Genomic DNA, 26960 nt, shown 5'->3' with positions numbered 1-26960 from the left:
GATCTTGAGAAGATAGAAATTCTTCTTACCTACAACTTACTAAAGATATCACTTAATGTCCAAAGTGCCAGCCATCATTGAACAAAAATAACAAATTGTTACTATGGAGATACATTCAACTCCAAACACAAAAGGAGTAACAAATACATACTAGGATGTATGCCTTCATGGTATCTAAATATTTAATAAGCGTTATGTAGATCCAGGTTTTGTGGAGCCACAGGGCTTATGCAATTTTAGAAAGAGAATACAAATTAAAATGATTAGTTTAACATCAAAGTAAATACTTACAATGCAAAAGTCCCCAAAAATTACTACTTTAAAATGCTAAGAAAAAAATTTAAAAATCACAAAATCTAGAAAATAACCCCATGATATTCATATTAATTAGCTCCCTGACTATGCCTCTCTAAAGCTGTCTTCCCCTTACAGTTGTTGGCTGTGTACTCTCTTTGTAAATATCATTTTCTTGGAGAAAACAGAAAGAAAATTCATCCTTTTATCAAGCATATTTAATAAAATTTGTTTTCAACTATTCATAACTGGGATTGAGAAAACATGCAATTGCACACACATACAGCAGTACTTGCTGCGTATATCATTGCTACAAGTTTGTGTCCTAAAAATACAGATATTTGAGAAATTCTATTTCTGTAATATACATCAAAAGTGAAAAAATCCAATGTGTTAATAACAGTATAAACTACATTAGTCTTTAAATTCCTAGCAGGACAGAACTTCTACTGGGACTGCACATTGATAAAAACCATACACTCTGTTTATAATATTATATATCTAAAAACAACAAAGGTTTTCCAAAGAGTAGCTAGTGATTCTGTAGGTTTCAAACCTAGTCTTACTCTTCCATCCTCATGCATCATTTTTCAGTGTTGTACATATGTCCATAGCACACTGTGGCCTCTGGCTCCTGGGCTCCAATGTGGCCTCTGTGTGCCAAATGTCTAGTGAATTGGCTAAGTGGAACATCATCAATAGCTTCACTATACACAGAAGTATTTGCAAACAATATAACTCTATCCCACTTAATTTAAAATAATTGTATCACCACCTTGATTCCTCCTTTGGTGGACTGTACCCCAGATCAAAACAAAGCCCTGGCCTCTCTAATATCACCACAAAACAGAAAAGGAATGGAAAGATGTTAAAGTGGAGGCACTGGTCACAAATGATCACAACTAAAATAGCTTACTTAGCAAATTTTACGATATATGTGATCATGTGAACACATTGCCTACAGCTTCTTCCCAAACCTGAGCCAGAACTCAGAAATGAAGAGCCCTGATGCTCTGTTTTGCCTCTGATGAAATAATTTACTCCTTTTCTGGCTGAAAAAAAAAATTTTTTTTTAAATAACAAGTATCAGGTACTTGTCAACAATTGTGATTATAAACATTAAAGGAATTTTATTTTAAGACACAGTAAGTCCAATTGTAGTAAACAGTAATTGGACAGTTCAGTGAAAATTCTTTAAAAACGGTGTTTAGAACAAATTTTGTTCTTGGAATTATAAAACTGTTAGTACCAATTTTCTAAAAAAACCAAAGACCTTCTGCATCTAAAGCAGAAATGAAATATGGAATTAAACAAACTTTTTAGATGGCCATATATTTCAGCAGCTAAAATACAAGATAGTAGTTGAGAAGAGCATGCTGAGTTAGCTATTGGCAGGAAGACTGTGGAAAGATATATTTGGAAACTTCTTTCCAAAGACCCTATGGAAATAAATAAGAGAAGGAAATAATTCTGAAATTTAATTTTGATGGAATTTTCTCCTGTGCTTAATCTCAGAAACATAAAAATTACAATCTTATAATACATTGTCTCTAAAAAATACAGAGCTTACTTTTTTGTGTAAATAAAAAAGTAAGCTCTATGTATTTTTTAGAGACAATGTATTTGTAAGATTGTATTTTCTTATAAATTTCTCCATTAAACAATATATTAAATAAAAATATTCTATGTCCCAGTAATGTGGGAAATTTTTCTGTAATTTTTTCTTTTTTAATTTAAACTCAATTTAGTTAACATGTAGTATATTATTAGTTTCAGAGGTAGAATACAGTGATTCATCAGTTGCTTATAACATCCAATACTCACTACATCACATGCCCTCCTTAATGCCCATCACCCACTGACCCCATCCTCCTAACCCCCTCCCCTCCAGTAACACCCAGTTTGTTTCCTATAGTTAAGAGTCTCTTATGGTTTGCCTCCCTCTGTTTTTATCTTATTTTTCTTCCATTCCCCATGTTCATCTATTTTGCTTCTTAAATTTCACATATGAGTGAAATCATATGCTTTTGTCTTTCTCTGATTGACTTATTTCACTGGGCATAAAACTCTCTAGTTCCATCCACATCATATTTTTTAAAATAGTGTTTTCATATTCAGTTCATTCACTTGAATTATCTTCGATTATGCAGTAGAAAGATACCAATGCTTTGTACCCATATTGACTAAAAAGATAAAATAAACTTTCAATCTAATTACCAGTTCCTAAGAAATCCAGTCCATAATTCAACATACTCATGAAAATAACTAAGCTTACTCAAGTTTTAAAATTCCCAAACCATTCATTAAGAGTTTAAAGGAAAAATTGGTCTTAGATTTAGGAATCAAATTCCAGCTGAAACTTTGTGGAGATTAAATAGCCCAATCTCTGAAGTGGGTTGCATGACCTGCTTATTTTCATATCTTTCCATTTCATTTTTTTTCTTCCTTCCTCCTTCTTTTCTTTCTTGAAACCAGAGGAACTGGGTAGCCTTGCCACAAAAACCATTAGCAAATGAAATGTAAATTATAAAAAGTATTTCAAGACATCAAGTTTGTGAAGGAGGGTCGAAAAAGAATGAAAACATTCTGGAAAATTGCTGAGGAACAACAAAGCTAAGACCAAAGCAGAAGCCCCCAAAAGTCAGCAGAAGCAGTCATTAATGAACAAGATCAATTATAGTCAAATCAAAGTCAACAGGGAACACTCAAACTCATTCTAATGTATATAACAATAGATGTAATTTGGACCTGTCAAATCTAGCTTCTTTTACTTTTCTGGTAACAAAACCTGACAAAATGCTTCATTGTCATATTATTACTACCCCAGATATATCATAATTTCTGTTGAGAATGCAGAATAAAACCACCCACACCGTATACACATATTACACACATACACACATACATACACACGTGGATACACACATTTTGATGAGTATTTTGCAAGTTGTAGATTTGCCATAAGCTCAAAAAAAGGTAATGTAACAGAGCTGAAACATATTGCCAAACAAAATATTTTTTAAAAACTTAATGGAAAATGACTTATAAATGGTCACTGTCTAAAACAGGTCAACACAGTATGGTCTATAGTCAAAATCTAGCTCACCACCTATAAAATAAGAATGATTTAATGAACAAACATTTATAATCAATTTGAGAATTGAAGACATTAATTATGAAAGGTCTCCCCCACCAAAAAAATTCAATTTTTCTCATTATTAGACTACTATTATAAAAACTTTCCTCAATTATTATTATTAGATTTTGAAATATGCCAATAAATTTTGTGGAAATTTTTTTTCTTTCTTAAAGTACTTATATAATATCTTCAATTTTGCCTCCTAGTCTACAACAACTAAAATATTTACTATCTGGTACTTATCAGAAAAAGTTTGCCAACACCTGGTCTAAAAACAATCTGATCTACAAAACTGTCTTAGTCCTACTTATTTGTAGCTTTTATAATATATATGTGTATGCATTTAGAGTATATAACGTAACTATTCACATAAAAGATTTATAACTACCTTCTAATGCTTTCTAAATCATAAAGGGCCATAATAACTATCCCCTGAAAACAGATTCCTAGGCAGAGCTAACAATAATGGATGGCATTGATCTCACCTCAGAATAAAACAGAAAGAAGGTACTAATTTTACCCAATAATTTAGTTTTAAAAAAATAAAATTATAAAACCCAGTGCTAGCTGGGGCATAAGCAAGAAAACCCACTTCTACATTAACTGTAGTAGTGTTACATGGCACAATCCACCTGGAAAGGAATATGGTAATAAATAACAAAGTCCATTAAAACACCTTGATACAGTTAAATACACTTTCTGTAAATCCAAAAATATGAAAACATACACACGCATAAAGATGTTCAATAGACTGTTACTTATGATTATAACCTGCCCTTAACATTTGCTGAGTTTTAGAAATGAGAAAGCTGGGCACTACCCTTTCCTTCTTACCAGTAGAAAATCATTCCTCTACCTTAGTCTTCCTTTTCTTTCCCTCTTCATCTCTGCAGCTACTGTCTTGGACTAAGAACCTGCTCTTTCTCATTTGGAGGCTGGATCGACAAAGTGAGGCCTAAGTTTATCCAATTTGAAAAAAAAAGAGGTAAAAATTGTGAATACGAAATTTGCATCACCAATGCCACTCAATGTTAAGAGTACGTTAAGAAAAGCATAATACAGGTAGATTAGTAAGATAGAAAGAGAAAATGGTCATAACTAACTAAATTCAAAAACATACTTTTTATAAATTCTGTAAAAACGTATGACCATGGGAACACATTTTAGAGTCCCTACTCATGCTAGAGGTCCATGCAAGCCAAGAGTTTTTCATTTAAGCTTTATTTCAGCTCCTTGGTATATCTGGCTTCTTATCAAACCCTCAATTCCTAAGGTTAGTAATTTCTAAGCCATCCATCCAATCATACTGCTGAAGATTAATTTTTCTAAAATGAAATTCTAAACACATTTCTTCACTACTTGAAAAACTTCCTTGCCAATAGTATAATTGGCACAAATCCCTCCATGATATCACCTCCACCTACTTCTCCAACCTCATTCTCTGTTGTTCCAGACATGCTGCATTATTTACAGTTCCTCATAATATTATTTCAGTCCTCCCATACCTTAGCAGATGCTCTTTCCTCTTACTAAAATACATTTTCTTCTCTTTTCCAGCTAACAGATTTCTACTCATGCTTCTTCTATCCCGGCTTACCTGTTAAAGCCTTCCCAGATCTTACAATAGAGTTGATAGCAAGCTCATTGGCTAACTTGGCTGCAGTACTGCACATACCACCTGTTAGAAGGACTCATTCACTGTATATTTTCCCTGATATTTTAAAAGCTCATCAGGGCAGAGATCTTGTTCTAGCCATCTTTCCTCAAATGCCTGCAGTAAGTGAGTAAGTACCTAGTAATCCTTGGTTGAAAAAAATGAATGAAAAAGGAGAAGCAAGTATGCCAAAAGGTTATTTTTGTTGCTCTCAGTTATTGTTATGTTAGCAATTTTTACCTTTATTTTAAGATACTTTGTTATGTGGCTCTATTTGTTTTATAATAGGAAATCTAATTTAAAATAAAACATTTATTTGAACCTTACTCTAATTTTCATTAGATGTGCTATCTAATTCTTTTAAAACTCTGCACACCTGTGCCAGGCTTATTTATATGGCCAAGAGTCTACTTTACTTGAAATCATATTTAGATCCCTATATACAATTAGCTAAATAAATATCATTAGTGCAGCTTCATTAAAGTGTATTTTTCTCAAATATTTCTCAGTACACAAATTTCTCAGTAAGTGAGCATCTACTAGAGTTTGGCAAGAAAAATCTTATAATGGACTTATTTCTGTAGGTATATATTTCAAGCAGCAACTGAAAGGGATAATAATTTTTTTGCCATCTGGAATAAAACAGTGATAAATACTACAAGACTCAAATTATGTTTATATGCATGAAGCCATGTTTCTGAATCACTATTATAATTCCTATCTCCCACCTAGGATGCACTAAAGAATTGTTTTTAAAAGGAAAAAATCCAAAATAATCTGATAATTCCCCTAAATATAATCCTCATTGAAGCTGAACATATTTTATCCTTTTTCAGTAAAGCTATCATTACCATTATCCAGCAAATGCCTGCAGAGACTTTATAGCACACATTTACCCTTTTAGTTTTGTATGATTTAAATATGTTGTTTTATTACACATTGTTTAAATATGCTCTACATGAAGCAGCCCACATACACACAGCACATTTAGATATGAATACAAGTTAAAAGCACCAAAATGCAAACCACAGGCCATAGGAATAATATCACCATTTTCATTGCTTCAGAGCCATTTGAATCCTGGTTGAACTTAAACCCTTAGTTCAGTTATGAATTCATTTTCTAACCTATGTTATAATGGCATTATATTGGACCTCTCCACAAACATGTTCCTATTTCTCCATTGTGTAAGTTGTTATTCTCAGTCCACGTGATGACAGACCTTTTGGCTAAATATGAGCTTTTTTCCAGGATGGATCCATGCCTCAACCAAGCTGGTTTGGTTGTTTAAAGGAAAGACAGTACACTCATTGCATAAGTCTGCATGCAAGATTCATTTGAGATAAAGTGTAGTATAGCAGGGAGAATACAAGCTTTAGAGTTACACACTAAACAAGCTTTTTAGTTACACTAAAGTTAGCTTTAGAGTTAGGGGGAATCCCTAACATTTTAAGGTCTGTGTGAAATTGAGGTCATTGAACCCTGGTGTTATGGGTTGAATTGTGCAAGCCCCCTCCCAAATTCATATGTTGAAGTCCTAACTCCTAGTACATCAGAAAGTCACATTTGAAAATAAGGTCATTGTTATAATTAGTTAAGATGAGGTCATTAGTGTGGGCCTTAATCCAATATGATTGATGTCCTTATTTAAAAAAAAAAAAAAGCAAATTTGGACATAGAGATAGACACTCATAGAGAAAAGATGATGTGAAGAAACAGGGAGAAGAGCCATCTACAAGTCAAGAAGAGGGAATAAATTCTTCCCTCACAGCTCTCAGAAAGAACCAATGCTGCCAAAACCTTGATTTTGGACTTTGACCTTCCAGAATTGTGACATAATAAATTTCTATTGTTTAAGAGTCAATCTGCAGTCCTTTGGGTTTCCCAGACTCTAGGGGACATATTCAGGTTGTCTAACTTGTTACCACCCTATAGTATTTTGTTATGGCAGCCCTAGTAGACTAATACACCTGGTTTCCTCAAATACCACATCCGTGCCATTAAAAAGATTAAAAAACACATTAGAGGTACTCAAAATAGGGTAGGGAATATTTTTTTTTTATAATTTAAGATAGAATATTTGAAGAATTTATTTCATACCCTTAAATCTTATTTCTCTCCCAATTCAGGTAGCCATGTTGTCATACTCTGTACTCATAGCATTAGAAAATTATTAGCAGACAAGAGAAGCATGGGGGTGGAGGTGGCAGGGGAGGTGTTGATTAAAGTATTAGTTTTTGAGCTTCAAAAGCCTAAGGTCTCTTTGGGAATCTGTAATGACTCCATGACTACAGAAGACCTAGAAGAGACTGTCCTATGTATTAACTAAGCTTAGAGTACTTTTACCCTCTGGGTAAAAAATAAGGTGATCAAAACATCTATAGACATTAGTGGACCAGTGGTAATTTGAGGTGGGCAGACTCCATCTTTACCCTCCCCTCACCACCTCAACTCATCCTAGTGATGTCGGAATAAACAGACATTAGATGGGAAGATTCAACTGAGTTACCGCCATTAAACAAGTATGAAATTCCAAAGTAAAGGGCCAGATCAAATTCCAGATTAAAAAAACAAAACAAAACAAAACAAAACAAAACACGAGACTGGTCAGATGGCTCTAAAACCTACAAGATAATGTAAAGGATCAAAACAATAGAGATTAAGAGAAGCTTTACAAAGAGATTCTTGATTGCGCTGCTACTTTATGGTAAGCCCCACCTCCCCACCACCTACCCAAGCTAAAGGGCTGGAAGATACTATTTTTTCTCTTTCCAGTATTTAGAGAGGCTTCAAAGGAACAAGTTAGACAACCTGAATATGTCCCCTAGAGTTTGGGAAACCCAAAGGACTGCAGATTGACTCTTACCTTGGAAATCTAGAGGACAAAAGGGTCAGGCTAGGAGCAGCTCTGAAATCTGAGAAGTACCTGCACCCTTCCTGCCCACAGAAGTTCTAAGATGCATGCTTTCATGAAGCAAGTGTGGGCCACATGTGAGAGAGCCAGCTTGAAGCCCAAGATGACCATCTGGAAGTATCACTGATATACCAAATGGGAGTTCATGTAGAATGGAATATCTGAAAACCAAAAGCTCCACTGGAAAGTGAATAGCTAGAGAAGCCTGGCCTATGTCAGGGGAGGTGAAGCCAGATGGGTCCAGCAGGGAAGCCACCAAAGTCCTCCCAAAGTGGCCGAGTATCCAAGTGAGTTTAAACATTGCCAGGCCCCAGAATGCATGAAGCCAGCTTAACATAGGACCGTTTCAAGTAAAAAAACATTCCTAAGCCATGTATCTCCTCTTCTTTCCCACGCTCCAATCACTAAAGGTTTAGCAATAGCTAGCAACTGGGAGAGGAGGTGACAGATAAAAAAAGAAAAAAACTCCACACCCTTTCCCAATGCAATTTTTGGTCCAACCCAAAAATGGGCCCCAGATGGGGGAGACGAGATGATGGATATTAAATTAACTTGCAAGCTATGATTATGGTCTGAGATTAGACATTCTAATTTCTGAATGAACTATGTTTGGAATCTAAAGTGCCAAAAAGATTTTTTTTTAATCTAAGAGTAGTCCTATTAGGGATGGAGCCTGCCTGAGACCTACTTTTTTTTCCTAAAGGCAAGGGAATATCCACCACCCTTTCTCAATTCATTTTAAAGAAACAACAAGAAAAACAAATAAACTATGTTTAAATGGATTTCCTAAGTTGTACTTGTTCAAAGTACTGTTGCAGAGAGAAACCCCAAATATAATGGTGTGAGAAAATGGTAGAGGGGAAAGGCTCCTCTTTCTTGGATATAGTTTGGATCTTAGAGATGGCCAGGCAGATGGACCTGATAGCCTTGTAAAGGACCCCATACAATAGGATGATAGAAGAGCAAAGCAAGTATCATGTGCTTCAGAGTGGCATGCAAGGAGCAAAGAACTTCATCTCACCACAGAGAGTTTCTTCTGATTCAACAGGAGTGACAGCATGTCCTGATATGCCCAGGAGGTACCTGGAAGAAGCTTCGAGAAGAAAAGCAGAAGATCCTCAAAGGAAGATCAAGGTATGCCTCAGCAGTTAGTCACAAGTACTGACAAGGGATAGGAAAAAATCTGTGGCTAATGAAGGAATGGCAGCCAAGTGAACAGGTATGTCACCCCTCAAAAGCTTGGTATCTCATAACCTTACCAAGAACTTAGATGCAACTTCAGATTGCTTCCAAGTGGTTAAATGGAAAATCAAAACGTAATTTAGATTTACCTATAGAAGAATGAAGTTACCAGTCTTGCACATTTAGTGTGTAGACAGAGACATACCTGCCACATAAGGGTAAGCTTGTCCAAGGCTTCTAAGGATCCTCTTGAAGTATGTCTTTACACTGCAGACTGATTAAAAAGCCTAGAAGAGAATTAGAACTAAGTCATTTGGAGGAAGATTCACTGTGTAAAGAGGTCAACTCTCATATATTAGCCGTTGGGGATATACCAATGGAATGTGATAAACTGAGCTTAACAGAATACAAAACATTTACTAGTATAGAACCCAGGAATTCCATCTAGACATCAGCAGAAAAAAAGAAAATACAAAGTAAAGAAAATAGAAATCAGTTTCTTTAGTTTGTTTTTTTAATCAAATGTTCCAAATTCTAGAACACATAGAAAAGTGAAGGCACGGTAGGAAATTTAAGGTTCCCATCCTAGAAATGTATAATTTTTTTAAAGTATCAAATATGTTTTTACTGAAAGAAGAATAAATTAAAATAGGGCATTAGATTGTGATAGGAGTCACAAGGAGTATCCTTGAATATTTAAGCAGAGAACAGGATGAAGTAAGTAAACCAGAGGGAGGAGCTTTCCCAGCAGAGGGAATAGCAAGTACAAAGGCCCTGTGGTGAGAGCTTGCTAAGCAGTCCAGGGACACCAAAAAGGCCACTGTAGCTTCAGCATGATGTGGAAGAGAGAGAGAAGTAGGACATGAATGAGGTTGGAAAGGGCCAAGGAAAGGCTTTGGATTTTAATCTAGGAGCTGGTAGAGGGCTGTCTTTTTCTTTAATTAAACAATTTAGTTTGAGATAATTGTAGACTCACAGGCAATTGTAAGAGATACGCTCCTGCACCCTTTGCTTCGTTTCCCCCAGTGGTAACATCTTGTAAAACTATAGTATAATATCAAAACCAAGATACTGACATTGATACAATCAAGATAGACCTTTCCTTACCATAAGACTCTCTCAGATTGTCTTTCTATAGCAATAACCATTTCCCTCCCATCCTACCTCTTCCATAAACAGTGGAAATCACTAAATTAACTTACAATTTCTGTAATTTTGTCATTTCAAAAATATTACATAAATGAAATCATATAGTCAACATAATTCTCTGGAGATTTATCCAGGTTAGAGTATCAACAATTATCTCATTTTTATTACTGAGTAGTGTGTTCTATGGAATGGATCATTTAACCATTCACCCTTGAAGGACAATGTGCTGTTTCCAATTTGAAGTTATTATGAACAAAGTTGCTATAAGCATATGCATACAGGGTTTTTTTAAGATTTTATTTATTTATTCATGAGAGGAACAGAGAGAGAGAAAGGCAGAGACACAGGCAGAGGGAGAAGCAGGCTCCATGCAAGGAGCCCGATGTGGAACTTGATCCCAGGACACTGGGATCATGCCCTGAGCCACACAGGCATCCCTGCATATAGGTTTTTACGTGAACAAAAGGTTTTCCTTTCTCTGGGATAAATGCCCAGGAGAGCAATTTCTGGGTTGTACTGGAGTTGTATGTTAAATTTTCTTTAAAAACCTGCCAAACTATTTTGCAGAATGGTTGTGACATTTTATATCCCCATCAGCAATGCATGAGTGAGCCAGTTTCTATGCATCCTTGCCAGCATTTGGTGTTGTCATTATTTTTTTTTATTTTAGTCATTCTGCTTTTCTCTAATGATTGGTGACGATTAGTGATGCTGAACATCTCTCATGTACTTATTTGCTATCTGTGTATAACTTCTCCCATAAAATGTTTTTTCATGCCTTTTGTTCATTTTCTAATTGGATTTGTTAACTATAGATTGAGAGATTATATTCCTAATACTAGTCATTTTTCAGATACATGGTTTACAAATATTTTCTCCCAGTCTATAGCTTGTCTTTTTATCTTCATAAAAGAGCCTTTCACAGAGCAAAAAGTTCTTAGGTTTGATAAAATCCAATTTATCAATCTTTCCTTTTATGGATTTGCTCGTGGTAGAAAATGCAAAAATGCAATGCCTAACCCTAGATCCCCAAAACTTGCCATTTTTTTCTTAAAAATTTTATAATTTTAGATTTTACATTTAAATTCATGACATATATTGAGTTAATTTTTATATAAACTGTAGACTTAGATAACATTATTTTTTTTTGCCTACGAATGTCCAATTGCTCTAACATCATTTGTTGAGAAGACTATTTCCATCAAACTGGTTCTGCAACTTTGTCAAAAATTAATTAAATAAATTTGTGTTGGTCAATTTCTGGATTCTCCATTCTGTTACACTGATATATGTGCTTATCCCTCTACCAAGATCAAGGAGTCTAGATTACTGTAGCTATATAATAAATCTAAAAATTGAATGGGTTAATCCCTGTCACTTCATTTTTTTAATTCAAATTCATTATAGCTATTCTGATTCCTTTACCTTTTCATGTAAATTTTAGGATAATTTTGTCTACATGTACAAAAAAGTCTTGCTGAAAATTTGATAGGAATTATGTTGCATCTGTATGTCAGTTTGGGGGAACTGACATCTTTGTAATGGTGAGTCTTCCAGTCCATGAACATGGTATATCTATATTTAGATATTTCTGGATTTTAGCATTAGTCATATACATGATTTGTTATATTTCTACCTAGGAATTTAACTTTTTAGTAACTGTAAATGGCATTGTATTTTTAATCTTGTTGTCCAGGTGTTCACTGCTATTTTAAAAAAATAAAATTGATTTTTGTATGTTTATCTTGTATCCCACTACTTTTCTGAACTCATACTTATTAGATTGACAAGTACGTTTTCTACGTTTCTTGGGATTTTCTACATAAACAAAAATCTCACCTGAAAATAGGGACAGTTTTATTTCTTCCTTTCTAATCTCTATGCTTTTTAATTTCCTTTTTTTTAATATATGGGCTAGAAATTCTAGCAATATATTGGATAAGACTAGTGAGTATACACATTTTTTACCTACTTCCTTATCTAAGGGGAAACAATTCAATTTTTCATAATTAAATGTAATGTTAGTTGTAGACTGTTATGCATTTTTTATAGATGTTCTATATCAACTTGAGGAAGTTCCCTGTTCCTATTTATCTGAGAGCTATTATAATGAATGGGTATTAAATTTTGTCAAATGCTTTTTCTGTATGAAATGATGGAATCAAGTGACATTCCTTCTTTAGCCTGTTACATGATGGATCACACTAATAGTTTTTCAAGTTCTGAACCAGACTTGCATCCCTAGAATAAATTCTATTGATCATGAGATATAGGTCATTTTATATGGGTTCTATTTGCTAATGTTTTGTTAAGGATTTTTGTGCCTGTGTTCATGAGGTTTATTTGTGTCTGGTTTTTCTTTTTTTTTTTTTTTTTTGGAACTTACTGTCTTTGTTGGATTTTAGTATCTGGATAACACTACCAAAAAATAAATGGTTTTCTGGAGGAGACTATAGAGTTGGTGGTACTTCTCTAAGTGTCTGTTAGAACTCTCTAGTGAACCCATCTGGGACCCGATTATTCTTTTTGAAATTATACAAATTTTCTGTTCAATATCATTATTAATTATAGGGATATTCAAATTATCTATTTAATATTAGGTGAGTTATGGCAGCTTATGTTTTCTGAGCAATTGGTCCATTTCTTCTAAGTTGTCAAATGTGTGTGTATAGAGCTGCTTGTAGCATCCCCATATTATCCTTTTGATGTCTGCAGTGTGTGCAGTGATCACTCTTTTTCCTTCCTCATATTGATAATTTATGTCTTTTCTCTTTATTCTTTGTTAGTCTTGCAGAAGTTTGTCAATTTCATCAGTTTCAAAAAGCCATATTTTTTTTCACTTATTGTTTTTCTGCTTTCAATTTTATTGGCATTTGTTCTTAACATACCATTTCCTTTCTTCTGCTTTCTTTGGGTCTATTCGGTTCATTTTTTTATAGGTTCTTGAAATGGGAGGTTAGATTACTGATTTGAGATTTTTCCTTTTTTCTAATGTATATATTTAGTGCCTTTTTTTAAATAATTTAGTGCTTTGATTCCTCTTAGCACTACTTTATCTGTGACCCACATATTCTGATGTTGTATTTTTATTTTCATTCATTTCAATGTATTTTTATGTTCTTTGAGACTGCTTTTCTGTCCTATGGATTATTATTTATAATTCAGTATGTTGTTGAATTTCCAAATGCTCAGAGATTTTCATGTTATTTTTTTCACTTCTAATTTGATTCCATGGTGGTCAAAGAATACATTCCAAAAAACTTTAATTCTTTTTAAATGTGTTGAGATTTGTTTTCTGATCCAGGATATAGTCTTTCTTGATATATATATATCTTAGTCACATGACAAGAATATGTGTTTTGCTGCTGATGGGTGGAATTGTTTCTCTTTTTTAAAAATTTTATTTATTTATTTACTCATGAGAGACACACACAGAGAGAGAGAGAGAGAGAGAGAGAGAGAGGCAGAGATACAGGCAGAGGGAGAAACAGGCTCCATGCAGGAAGCCGGATGTGGGACTACATCCTGGGACTGGGGGATCATGCCCTGGGCTGAAGGCGGTGCTAAACCACTGGGCCACCGGGGCTGCCCCTGCCTAGTTTTCTAACAACTGATGATGTAGGGGTAATGAAATCTTCAACTTTATTTGTGAATTTGTCTATTCCTCTTTTCAAATCTGTCGATTTTTACTCCATGTGTTTTAATTCACTAATTTAAGGCATACATATTGAGGATTGCCATGTCTTTTTGATGGAACTCTTTAATTATTATAGAATAATACCCCCTAGCATTGATATTTTTTCTTTTGTTCTCCAGGCTACTATATCTGATAATAGTATAGCAACTACTGCCTTTTTTAATTTAGGTTTTCATTATATATCTTTATTTATCCTTTTACTTTCACCTGCCTATATCATTATACTTGAAGAGAATTTCTTATAAACAGCATATAGTTAGGTCCTATTTTTAATACACTCTGACAATCTTTCAATTGGTGTATTTGGTCCATTTATATTTAATATAATTATTGATATGTTAGGACTGAATTCTGCAATTTCATTTTTTGCTTTCTGCTTTCCTCTATTGATCACTTCTTTTTTCTGCCTTCAACAATTTTTATAATTCAACTATGATTTATATGCAGTATTTTTTACTGTTTATTTGTACAGCTTTTTTAGTTGTTGCTTTAGGGATGACATTATATATACATAACTCATAGTCTGATGATATCATCATTTTACTACTTTGGGCTAAGTATGTCATGAATTGTTCCCTACTAAATATTTCTGGAAAAATGTGAGATTGATAAATCAAAAATATGAAAATCAAAATAAATGTACTATCTGAAATACTGTTTTGTTTTCTCCCCACGTTTTCTTATTTCCCTCCACCTAAAACTATGCATGTATTCATATCTCCACTAAAAAAGATAACTAAGAAATGAATTGAGATTAGTTGGGGTTGGAGGGGGAGGAGAACCGGACTTTAATTTGATGTATACTCTTGGATAGACAACTTTAAAGGTAATTTCTAAGAGAATGTGTTTTCTAATGAATTAAAATTAAGAGAAATCAGAAAAATTTTTGAAGTCTGAACAAAATTTTTCCCTTATGTCAAGGCTGTGGACCATCAGCAATTCATAGTCTGTTAAAACTGTGAGTAGGTTTAACAGTTACTTAGACTGTTGTTCTATTTTATAGAAAATGGTTTTCAGAGAGATGAAGATAACTTGTACGAGGTCACAGGTGAGTCAGTGATACAGCTGAACCTAAAACTGAGGTCTAATGATATGGAACTACCAAATGAAGAATAAAAATATTAAATTTTTATCTAAAGTGTATCAAAAGTCTGCTTGGGAATGGAGTTATGCTTCATTTCCTTAAGAAAGGCAAATTAAGAACATGGCAGATGGAATATGATCACTCATCTACATTGGAATTTAACCAGGACACTGGGGTTTAAACTTACCCACATGCCAAAAATAGCAATTGGTAGCAAATAAATGGTCCAACCATTGATACTATTGCAGACACTGACCCACAAGAGGTTCCAAACATGAAACTGTAAAACTGTAAGAGTTAGCATGTCCTTTTCCATTGTGTATCAGTAAGCTTTATCCCATCTATTCAGGTTTCTCCAAAGTGGCAAATTTGAAGGACACCGGCATAGTTTGCACATTATGCAGTTCTTACTCACTTTAGATGTAAAAACACTTGAGTGCTTACAAAAGGAACTGTCCTCAATCCCAAAATATTTTTTATACTCCTTGATTCATTTTATGAAGGATCAAAACTCTAGCTTGTAGCGGAGTATCAGACTTCCTCTTTTAGTCATGAAATCATCTATGATCCAAACTGTAGAAAAAATTCTCGCTCTACATCTCCCATTTATATTCACAGTCAGATACTATAATTAAATAATAGAGTTTCATTTACTTGGGCTCAAATCCATTAATTTTTTTTCTTATTTTTACTCATCTCTTTTCTCTGAAATGTATCCCAGTATTATTATTATCCTTGAGCACACAAATACACAGACTGTGAATCTATAATGAGATCTTCCTATTTTTTTTTAGAATAGATTTTGCTTTGATTAAATGTCTACATTGCCTTTACTTAGATGCTTTCCAAATTTGAACAAATACCTGATCCTATTGAAAAAATAAAGTCAACCTTTAACAGATGACCTCCTAGCCAAATATATGTATTATATTTGCTCCAGGGAAAAACTGGTTCACAAGCTTACTTGGTTTCCTTGACCTGATGCCAGCAGAGAGTGAAAGTGCTAATGCTCTGCATCGAAGTGAAAATTCAAATGCCCTTCCGTTCCAGCCCAGTGGATTAGCCAAATGATGGAGAACTGTTAGGATCATGTACAGAGAGAGCCACCTACTTTCTTCTCAACCAGTAGTGCCACATGTGATGAGAAGCAGGACAAGAAGGAGTAAAGGTGCTAAATACTGCAACAGAGAAGTATCTACATTGGAAAGAAAAACTAAGCTATCCAGCTGTCACTGCATCCACCTCTTTAACCAGAGAGAACTACTACCACACTCTTAGACTTTTTTCACAAGAGAAGAGGAAGCTTGCAAAATTTGTATTCACACGTCCAATGTTGTGCTCTCACTGCATGCCTATGAAACTCCCTTGTCAACAGAGCTTTTACCCTTGCCTTTTTCTCTTTTTCAGGATTTCTACTCCAAATCCCCAGCACACTTAGAGTAGTGATCTCAGAGGCATTTCTATAGCTGATGCAAATTATATTTCTTTGTTTGCCTCCCGGAGATGGGGTGGGAAAGATAAAGAAGTGTAAAAGCCCCAAAGTGGCAGCTAAAACCAAAACAGCTGATGAAAGCTCATAACATTTTTCACTAGTTTACTGTGTAAATGCCCCCTGCTAATTTAGAAAAGCCTTTGTGGCTTTTAACATTAAAAAGTAAAATAGATGTACTTCTATGCTGATGCGCGTGGACTGAAGATGAAGTTATACTTTACCAGTGAAAAATCAGTAATTGAACAGATATAATATCTTCAACATAGCCTATGAACTGTTGATAAGAGGGCAATTTATAATACATTTTTCATTGTTAATAGTCAACATTTCTACATAGGAAGACTTGTTTCCCGTTCCAGTTGTAGTACCATCATGTATCAAATGTAAACTATAAAATAACTGACCTAGTTTGGATATGATAGCACATACTATTTTAATGCTTTTTACAACACAAAGCTATTATTCCTGACTAGAAGCAAAAATCCTCATAATACACCAAATTCTATATCAGTGAACAAAAAGCAATCTTAAATTAACCCCTCAGCTGATACAGTAAAGACTGAAGAGATAAGTACAGTAAGAACTACATACCAATCTGTGGATTAAGCTGGTACACTTTGTTCATCCTATAGCTCTTAGCCCAAGCTGAAAGTGCAGAGTAAAACAGTCTTCAGGCCACCTCTATGAATAAGATGAAATTCCTGGTCTTCATATTAATGTCACAGACAGTTCACCCCATCTCTGAGCACTAAGTCAAATTAAATAAATATATTGTTGAGCAATACCGGTAACGTACTTTGTTAGATGATGTGAAGAAAACAAAGTCATTAAAACTTATTAATAAAGAAGCTGTGATCTAACTACTTCAAAGTTAGAAAAGTCATTAGCAGAGAAAGAAGTAAAACAAGGAATGCATTCCAGAATGTCAGGAAAGGGGTTGTTACAACAAAATATACATTTGTGTGTTCACATATAAAAAAATTAAATAGCACCTGAAGTACAATAATGTCAAAAATTATAGAACCCTGAATTTAAACTGAAATTCTCTGGTCAGAAGAACAGGAAGACCTAGAGTTGCAGCAAAACAGTAGGTGGTCTCTCTAAGTACTGAAAGGGCAGGAAGAACCTGAAGAACAAGGCCTGCTGACAGGCTCAAGCAAGAGCTGGGCAGGCCCTAGGTTTTGGAAGGAGCCAGAGATAACAGGACCCAAACACTTTCATCTAAGGAGCTCTAAGAATCAGGGTTTCTGCATCCACAGTTCAGTCAATCCTGATTTATTCTCCCCAAGTGTCTGTCCACTGACATATCTTAGACTAGCCCTTGTAACATACTCATGATTCTCTCCACTTTATATCCAGTCATCTCCAAAGGCAATGGAGGGAGACGTCAGTTGCCAACCCATTTGGATGACATCTGATATTTCTTAGTCATATGTAGTATCTTTGGAGCCCACAAAGACCCACGGAAGTAACTGAGTATGAAGATCTGAGTAAAGAAACATAGTGACTGAAACAGTATGTAATAATTTCAGATAATGGTTCCATTCCTGATTTGGTTAAAAAAAGATACTGAATATCCAAAGATGCTGAAGGTACACAAAATAAGGTCTATACAGTAAATGCTATTTTTATTTTGAGCATTGAATTCAAATACAGTTTTATAAAAATACTACAATAGAACAAAGTGTTTATCATAAAATCTGGACTTTATTCTGGGTAGAGTCTTCCTATTTGGGTGATCTTAGGCTTGTTACTTAATCTCTAAGCCCAGTTTTTATCTGTAAATTAGAAATAATACCAGAGGGATCCCTGGGTGGCGCAGTGGTTTGGCGCCTGCCTTTGGCCCAGGGCGCGATCCTGGAGACCCGGGATCGAATCCCACGTCAGGCTCCCGGTGCATGGAGCCTGCTTCTCCCTCTGCCTGTGTCTCTGCCTCTCTCTCTCTCACTGTGTGCCTATCATAAATAAATAAAAAATTAAAAAAAAATTTAAAAAAAAAAAAAAAAAAAAAGAAATAATACCAGAAAAATTGTTACTCAGCATCTCATTGAAAAACCACACTATTCTCAAACTTCACGGTTCAAGTGGGTTTGACCCACACTCCCTTTAGCTACAGTTTAGGGATGACTGTTCAGGCCTAAGTCATCATTACCAGTTCTGGGAAGCCAAGTGGGGATCCTCAACATCACAACAATTGCTAGATTGTGGTTACTGAGGGTCTTCCAGGCCAAAAGAGTCAACTAAGAGAAAAATAAAACTAAGAGATGGGAAAACAGAGTGAGAGATGGATGCCTGGACATATACTATGAGCTTAAAGTTTATTTTTTAATTAGGGTACCGGTATATTCCCTTTCTTATTTCAACTATTTTGAGATAGGTTTTTGTCTAACCTACTACATGGAGTTTTTGTATTGGTATGCAAGGAAAAACTGAGTTAACACCCATAAAGTATTTGCTACTCTTGGGCATACAGCAAATGCTTAGTAAGTTATTTTTATGTCCAGAATGATAGATTATTTAAACTTCCCTTTCCAAGATGATTTAATTGAAAAACAATTTTCATGGGACTCATTAAGGTATCAAGGGTTTCTATTTTCAAGAAAGCCATAATCAATAATAGAAGATGTTAATAATAGCTCAAAGACATAGAAGAGAAGTCTCAAAAGGCAGCAGATAATTTGACCAACAAATGAATTAAAGACAAAGTGATACTTAAGTCTTCAGAGGAAAGAGAGAGAAAAGACCCTTGAGCTAGGCTGGTTACCAAAAGGCTTCACAGACATGATATTTCAGCTGAATTTTGAGGAACAGGAAAGATCTGGAAAGCTGTAGGGAAGAGCAGATAGCATTCCAGGCATGCATCTCAAAAAATATAAGTGGTGGTACTGAAGACCAGGACACTCTTGGACTATAATAGAGGGTTTTCAAGGAGAGCCAATGAAGAACTAGAAAAAACAGCTCAATGCAGATGACAAATCTAAAGGGCAAGTTTAATCATATTTCACGATTAAAAGAAGTTGGTTTCACTGAGCTCATTTACAGGTACAATGGGATGACATTTGGTTGCTCATATAATTCTTAGTGAAATTTTTAAAAATAATAAAAATCAGAGGAATGTTTTGAAAGACATTTATAATCAAATAAAAGATCTTTGGGGCACCTGAATGGCTCACTCAATTAAGTATCCGACTCTTGATTTCAGCTCAGGTGATAATCTCAGAGTTGTGAGATCAAGCCCCAAATCAGGCTTCATGCTGGGCATGAGAAATCTGCAAAGGTTCTTTCTCTCCCTCTGCTCTTCCCTACTCATGTTCTCTTTCTATAAAACACACACACACACACACACACACACACACACACACACACACACCTTTGGATATATTATATCATATTGCCTTTTTCCTCCCTTTTTTCTTATTCTAGCAGTAATTGCTCATTATTTTACTCACATTCTACACCCAAACCAATACACAAAAGCACCCTTGGGCAAAATGTAACAGATAGGGTAGTTTTCTCCTCAATATCCCTTCCTCAGCATGTAAGAGCTGTGCAGTTTGAGAGATTGACCCCAACCTCTGTGGTATTAAATTTAAAGCAACCATGGTAATCCCATCCTCCTTGCCAGTGACTGGTTGATGCCAGGAACCTATCCCTTTCAGTAGGTTGCCTTTTCATTTTGTTGATGGTTTCCTTTGCTGTGCAAAAGCTTTTTATTTTGGTGAGGTCTCAATAGTTTATTTTTGCTTTTGTTTCCCTTGCCTTAGGAGACATATCTAGAAAAATGTTGCTAAGGCTGATGTCAAAGAAATTACTGCCTATGTTCTCTTCTATAAGTTTTATGGTTTCAGGTCTCATATTCAGGTCTGTAATCCATTTTGAGTTTACTTTTGTGTATAGTGCAAGAAAGTGGTCCTGTAACATTCTTTTGTATGTAGCTGTACAGTTTTCCCGCATGATTTATTGAAGATATTGTCTTTTCTCCACTGCATATTCTTACCTCCTTTGTTTTAGATTAATTGGCCATATAAGCATGGGCTTATTTTTTTTTTAAGATTTTATTTACTTTAGAAAGAGAGAGAGCATGAGAGGAGAAGTGGAGAGAAACACAAGCAGATTCTGTGTTGAGCACAGAGCCCGAACTCATGATCATGAGATCAGACCTGAGCTGAAACCAAGAGTCAGGAGCTCAACAAACTGCACCAGCCAGGTGCCCCATGTTGGATTATTTCTGAACTCTATTTTGTCACATTGATCTATGTGTCTATTTTTGTGCCAGTTGCATACTGCTATGATTATTACAGCGTTGTAGTATATTTTGAAATTTGAAATTGTGATACCTCCAGCTTTGTTCTTTTTTCTCAACCTTTGGCTTTTAAAGGTTTGTTGTGGTTCCATATGAATTATAGGATTTGTTCTAGTTCTATGAAAAATGCTCAAAAAAAAAGAAAAATGCTCTTGGTATTTTAATAGAGATTGCATTGAATCTGTAGATTGCTTTGGGTAATATGGACATTTTAACAATATTAATTCTTCCAATTCACGAGCATGGAACATTCTAAGGCAAATCAAAACCACCATGAGATATCACCTTACACCTATCAGAATGGCTAGAATCTAAAAGACAAGAAGTAACAAGTGTTGGCAAGGATGTGGAGAAAAAGGAACCCTCATGCACTGTTGATGGGAATATAAATTGGTGCAGCCATTGTGGAAAACTTACAAATTAAAAATATAAACACCATGCAATCTAGTAATTCCATTACTGAGTATTTACTCAAAGAAAAAGAAAACACTAATTCCAAAAAGTACATGCCCCCTTATGCTTATTCTAGGATTACCTAAGACAGCCGTATATGGAAACAGCCTAAGTATCTATTACTTGGGTAGCCATTGATAGATAAATGGATAAAGAGATTTTGAGAGTGTGTGTGTGTGTATGTGTGTGTGTGTGTGTGTGTGTGTATGAGATAGATAGATTACTCATCTATAAAAGATGAGATCTTGCCATTTGTGAGACCATGTATGGACCTAGAGGGTATTATGCTCAGTGAAATAAGTCAGACACAGAAAGACAAATACCATATGATTGCAGTTATATATGGAATCTAAAAAAAAAAAAAAGAATAAAAGAACAAACATAGAAAGCAGAATCAAATCTATAAATACAGAGAACAAACTGATGGTGGCCAGAGGGAAGGGGGTTGAGGGATGAGCAAAATGGATATAGAGGAGTGGGAGACACAGGTTTCCAGATATGAAATGCATAAGTCACAGGAATAAAAGGGACAGCCCAGGAATATAGTCAATATTATTGTAATAGTTTGGTGACAGGCGGTAGCTACACTTGTGGTGAGTATAGTATAAACTTATTGAATCACTATCCTGAGCATCTGAAACTAATGTAACATTGTATGTCAACTATATTCAAATAAAAAAAAAGAATAAAGCTGACATACAGAGGATGGCAGAGCTAAGGGAACTGCAGAGATAAGATGGTGAAAGCACTAGACAAAGTTAACCCAACAGTCCGCTCTACCTCGAGTGTCTGGCTATGTAAATTGTTATTTTTCTTTATTACTTAATCTGGTTAGACATTTTTTTCAAACACTACCCCAATTTCTTTAAGAAATACTTTAATAAAAAAATAAATAAATACTCTAATGAGCCAGTACACTTGCATATCATTTGCAAATGACTGTGATCCAATAACACATCTAATTTCATGGCCTTCTGGTTATTCCTAGGGCCTCTAGAAGACCACAAACTAGGAATCAGGACAGGTAAACAGTTGGAATGGAGGATCTAGATGTACCAGAAAGCACTTGTCCAAGTGATTCATTTCAGATGAGCAGAATACCATCTTCCAAAAAGATGAGAGTAGTCAGTTGTCAGAGTAACTCAGATTGGTCCAGATATTCTTGCCAAAAAGGGGAACCCCAAAATTATACATAACCAAGGTTCTAAAAAACACAAAAGCTTTAGATCCTCCCATCTACCCTTCCTCTTTCCTCCTACACAACAGCTAAGTAGGGGCATTCTAATCCCTGCTTATATTAATGAAGAGATCCTTATAGATGAGGCTCTGCCTATAAAGGATTTTCTGAACAAGTGGATGCTCTAGAGACTCTATAACTTTCTATGTTTGTTTGTTTGTTTTTGCCAAACAATGCTTTGTGGTACAGTCTCAAGGAGTACAATTATCCATTTAAACCAACTATGAAATAGGATATATGCAGTAAAATTACGATATTTTGCTAGTATTTGAGTGTTTAACTACAGAAATATATAAATAATATGTATATGACAACTTCTGAGGAAATGATATTTACCACAGTAGATACACGTTGGTAAATGGTGATCAAAATGAAGCAATCATACTAAAAAATAAAAGTAGAATTTCATGCATAAGAGCCTATAAATACAGTATCTTGTAGCAGATAGATCACCATTAGCCAAAAGAGAACCAAATATGAATATAAACTGTGAAAGAAGATTTTGCCCACAGCATTAAGCCAAAAAGATACTAATTTCAGAAACATTTTTAATGTATCCATTATAGTTCATAGCTAGAAGATGATATTCTTCTATGGCTGAAATGTGGTTCTTTTTTTTTTAAAGGTGTTATTTACTTATTCATGAGAGACAGAGAGAGAGAGAGAGAGAGAGAGAGGCAGAGACACAGGCAGAGGGAGAAGCAGGCTCCATGAAGGGAGCCCAACGTGGGACTCGATCCCGGATCTCCACGATCAGGCCCTGGGCTGAAGGCAGCTAAACTGCTGAGCCACCCGGGCTGCCCCTGAAATGTGGTTCTTTCAAATCTTAGAACTTCTGACAGACATCACCTATATTAGGACCAATTTAGATACTTTTGTTTTGACATGAAATTTGATAGCCCAAAATTAATAGTTGAATACTGAAAGTGAAAATTCTCAGCACATCCAATAGCACTGTCTATTTAGGCCTATAAATAATAACCACGCCAGTAGCAATGAACATACCTAGTGTTTAGAAAACAAAAAGTAGCTGAAGAAGTGGATGATGGCAGAATAGATAAAAAATGTGCCTAGAACATCTTGACATGCCACATGCCAAGGACGCTATCAAAGATGACTACAGTTATGTCAAAAGTACTCAGGGCCAACCTGAAGAGGTTTCCATTAGACAAAGGTGAGACAACATGAGGCTTCAAAAAGACTAGGAATTTCAATAGATCAAACTCATCAAAATATACTTAAATTCATGAGTTCATGATGATATTTAAAAGAAATTACTTGGTTACTTCCTGAGGATGACAGGAAGCTGCTCTAAGTGGTAAAATATTCTCTTTTCAAGGTCAAATACACCCTTGTTCTCAAAGTTTTGTTGCTACCCAAATAAACTTAAATAAGATACACACTTTTATTACTGTTTCTACACACCTATCAGATCCAAATACTCTGCTTTGCTTAAAAAGATAATGGAGCTTTCATTTTACTATTTCATGCTCTCTTTTCTTTGCAGATCCTATCAGAATGAGTTGAAGAATGTACTGATTCTAATGTTTCCTTCTTTTGCAAATCAAATAACAACTTCTTTTCCAACCTGAGAAATTGTTAGCTGCATTTAATGTCACCAACCCTCATGAAAACTGGACCAAAGTATTCTTCTGCAATGTTTATCATTATAGCAAGTTGGTTACAACTACAATTTAAAAGCTCAATATAATCCTATTTGTAAAGGTTGAGTGCACAGTGACCTTAGTCAAGGTAAAACCTGTTCCATAAAACTTAAGAATAGCATCATCCAAGGAAGTCTAGAGGAATGGGTGCATCAATAGACGGAAAATACTTAGTTTTTAATAAAAATCATTCATTGCACTCCTTGCTGTAATTTCACACACACACCTTGAGTAATGTTTCATATTACAAAGTTATTCTTAATAAGCAAATAAGTCAATACTGGATATGATCAATATTCTCAATATTGATCACAATCTGGTTCTCTTCCCATCCCAATGAAATTAAGAATGACTATATGATTAGTTCTAGCCAAGAAATATGAGAAGGAATGTTTGTCACTTTTGGAATAAAGCATTTAATTGCCAGTACTCAGCTATCCACATCTTCTCTTCCTGGCCTGAGAGTGCATAGAAGCAGGTATATATGGAGGTGTATTAAAACGGAAGTCTGGAAAGCAAAGCCAACATGTGGTAGATAGCTGACATCAGAGTCACCTAAACTCACAACAAGGTTTGTAAATGAGATTTAAGGGTTATCTATAATGGTGGCATAACTTATTCTAAATGATGCGCTAGACTTCCGCCTTTTTCTCAAATATCCTTTCCACAAAGATCTAATAAAAACTACTGTCTTATATTGATTTATTGTGGCTAACCAAATTAATTGGATTATGGAAATGAAAGGATTTAGAATTAATATTTTCAGGACTGCAAATTGCTTGAAAATATTACCTATATTTGATAAATCATGCCCGCCTAATAACTATAAAACAACAAATCTGTACTCATATAAATAGAACTTTATTCTAGGATTTCTCTACTGAACAGAGAATGGCATGAATATAACATGAATATAATGTGCAGTAGCCATCTGAACCTAGTTCTTCCTTAAGAACTATGAAAGGACATAAGGTAAAGAGCAGTGTTGATGACATTTATAGAGTCTCTCAAGTCTCAACTGATTCTGAAATAAACTGATAAGGCTTATATTTTCTTGACCTCCTAATCCTTGGAACCAAAAGTACCTGGTAAATGAAATTTGTCTTTCATGATTTCCTCATATCTGCTTGCTCTGATGAATCCAGTATATGCTACCAAAGAGTATTAAAATATAAAAAGTCCATTGTGATATTTCAAGAAGGCTCAATCCAGGGATTTTGTTTGATGCTTTCTCCATGTAAAAAATACTAGGGAACTTTTAAAGTGGAACTTTGTATTTTTTCCTTATACAGAGAACATTTCATATAGCAAGTGGTATGTAAAAATCATACAACATTCCAGGAAACATAATCACCTTTTATCCAAAGCCTCAGCAATCAACAATTTGAAATACTATTCCCTGATGAACACAAAGGTAGTTACCTGGGTCATGAACTAAAATGGCAATTGTCCCAAATATTTCTATTCATTTGATGGGTGCCATAGGAGCTTAAATGGACATGGTAGTGACAGCAATGTATGGACTATTGATTGGAGTATGACAGAGGACTAACAAAATTGCTTCCTCAGCCACAAAGGTGTCCTAGGAGGTCTGCTAGCCCAAAATGACCTGGTGGCTTTTGAGATGTGTAGGTACCACCTGACACTACACAATAATGATAGAGCTGTGTGGAAAGTGGAGATAAGGGCTCCGGCATGTATCTTTGGCAGCAAAATTCACAACATTTCATTTCTTTAAAAAAAAAAAAAAAAAAAAAAAGACAGTGGGCAATCATTATACAGTTTAATTACTCCTTTGGGTTCCACAAAGAGCTAAAAAAAATAAAATCACCAACCACCAATCTGCTACCTGTGGCAGCTGAAAAATATTATAGTAGAATTTCAGGGGCAAATAGTGAAATGAGCATCTTCAAATTGTTTGGAAAAGGATCTCCAATCTAAGGAGAATTGACAGCACAGCTTTACGAATAGATAAAGGATTGCCTCAAGGATCTGTCTTGCTTCCTTACTTTTTTAAAGTAATACCTTCATTTGCATAGTAATAACCCAATTATTGTAAGATTAGGTGACAGGAATCTCATTATTGCTATTTCCACAAAACAGTCAATATTCTATTCAATATCTTTTAATGTTGCGCACCTTAAAACATAATTATTTCAATATACCCTCATTCATCTTTAATGTAATTTTCTTTTTTAAAAACCTTGCCATAATTGTTGGTTTTTATGGAATATATTAGTGTTTAAACAAGCATTTTTTCCCCTCAGGCTGCTATGAGAACAAGCAGAAGCATCCAACAGCTTGGGGGCATTTCTGCCTTCCCCCCCCACCCGCACCCCCCAGGAGTTAGTCCACCAAAAGACCAAAGGCACAAACACTGCTACTGAAAAAATCTGTTGTAACAACCTCCACACTCTTCCCAACACTGTAGTTTCCCCTCCTGCTCTTTCACTTCAGGCTCCACAAAAGATGCTTCCATAATGAAATTTCGTCTTAAGGCAACTTTAAAAGTGTTAGCAAATACATTCTGTTAAATTTCAAATTGTATGATCTGGGCTCTTTTCTTCATTGTGTGTGTGTGTGTGTGTGTGTGTGTGTGTGTGTGTGTGTGTGTGTTTTCCCAGACCACACTGTAGTACAAAAAAAAAAACCCACTTCCGAGACAGCTGACATACTGGGGAGACCATCTGCCTGCCAT

General features: G+C 35.0%; 2 protein-coding genes across 11 annotated transcripts in view; one reads left to right on the top strand and one right to left on the bottom strand.

Annotated features, from left to right (window-relative positions):
- SOX5 (SRY-box transcription factor 5) overlaps positions 1 to 26960 on the bottom strand; it is a 1002640-nt gene that overhangs the window by 838622 nt on the left and 137058 nt on the right. For 8 of the 10 annotated variants that reach the window (XM_025455370.3, XM_035707446.2, XM_035707449.2 and 5 more), the window contains one exon: positions 9389 to 9470. The exons of 1 other annotated variant lie outside the window; for it this stretch is intronic. The gene's annotated coding sequence lies outside the window, so the exon portion shown is untranslated. Of the gene's footprint in view, positions 1 to 9388; positions 9471 to 17196; positions 17333 to 26960 lie in introns of those variants that run through there. One more of the 10 variants, XM_025455372.3, reaches the window with a different exon arrangement.
- The window catches only part of LOC112665627 (keratin, type I cytoskeletal 9-like), a 91855-nt gene continuing 73847 nt past the window's right edge, over positions 8953 to 26960 (top strand). The window contains exons 1-3 of the mRNA XM_035707458.2: positions 8953 to 9135; positions 13272 to 13287; positions 15033 to 15077. Coding sequence (XP_035563351.2) covers positions 8953 to 9135; positions 13272 to 13287; positions 15033 to 15077 — 244 coding nt within the window. The remainder of the gene's footprint in view (positions 9136 to 13271; positions 13288 to 15032; positions 15078 to 26960) is intronic.

The sequence above is a fragment of the Canis lupus genome, chromosome 27 (assembly GCF_003254725.2).
Source record: "Canis lupus dingo isolate Sandy chromosome 27, ASM325472v2, whole genome shotgun sequence".
NCBI classification, from domain to species: domain Eukaryota; kingdom Metazoa; phylum Chordata; class Mammalia; order Carnivora; family Canidae; genus Canis; species Canis lupus.
The sequence above is the reverse complement of the archived record's forward strand: the minus strand, read 5'-3'. Positions and strand labels throughout refer to the sequence as shown.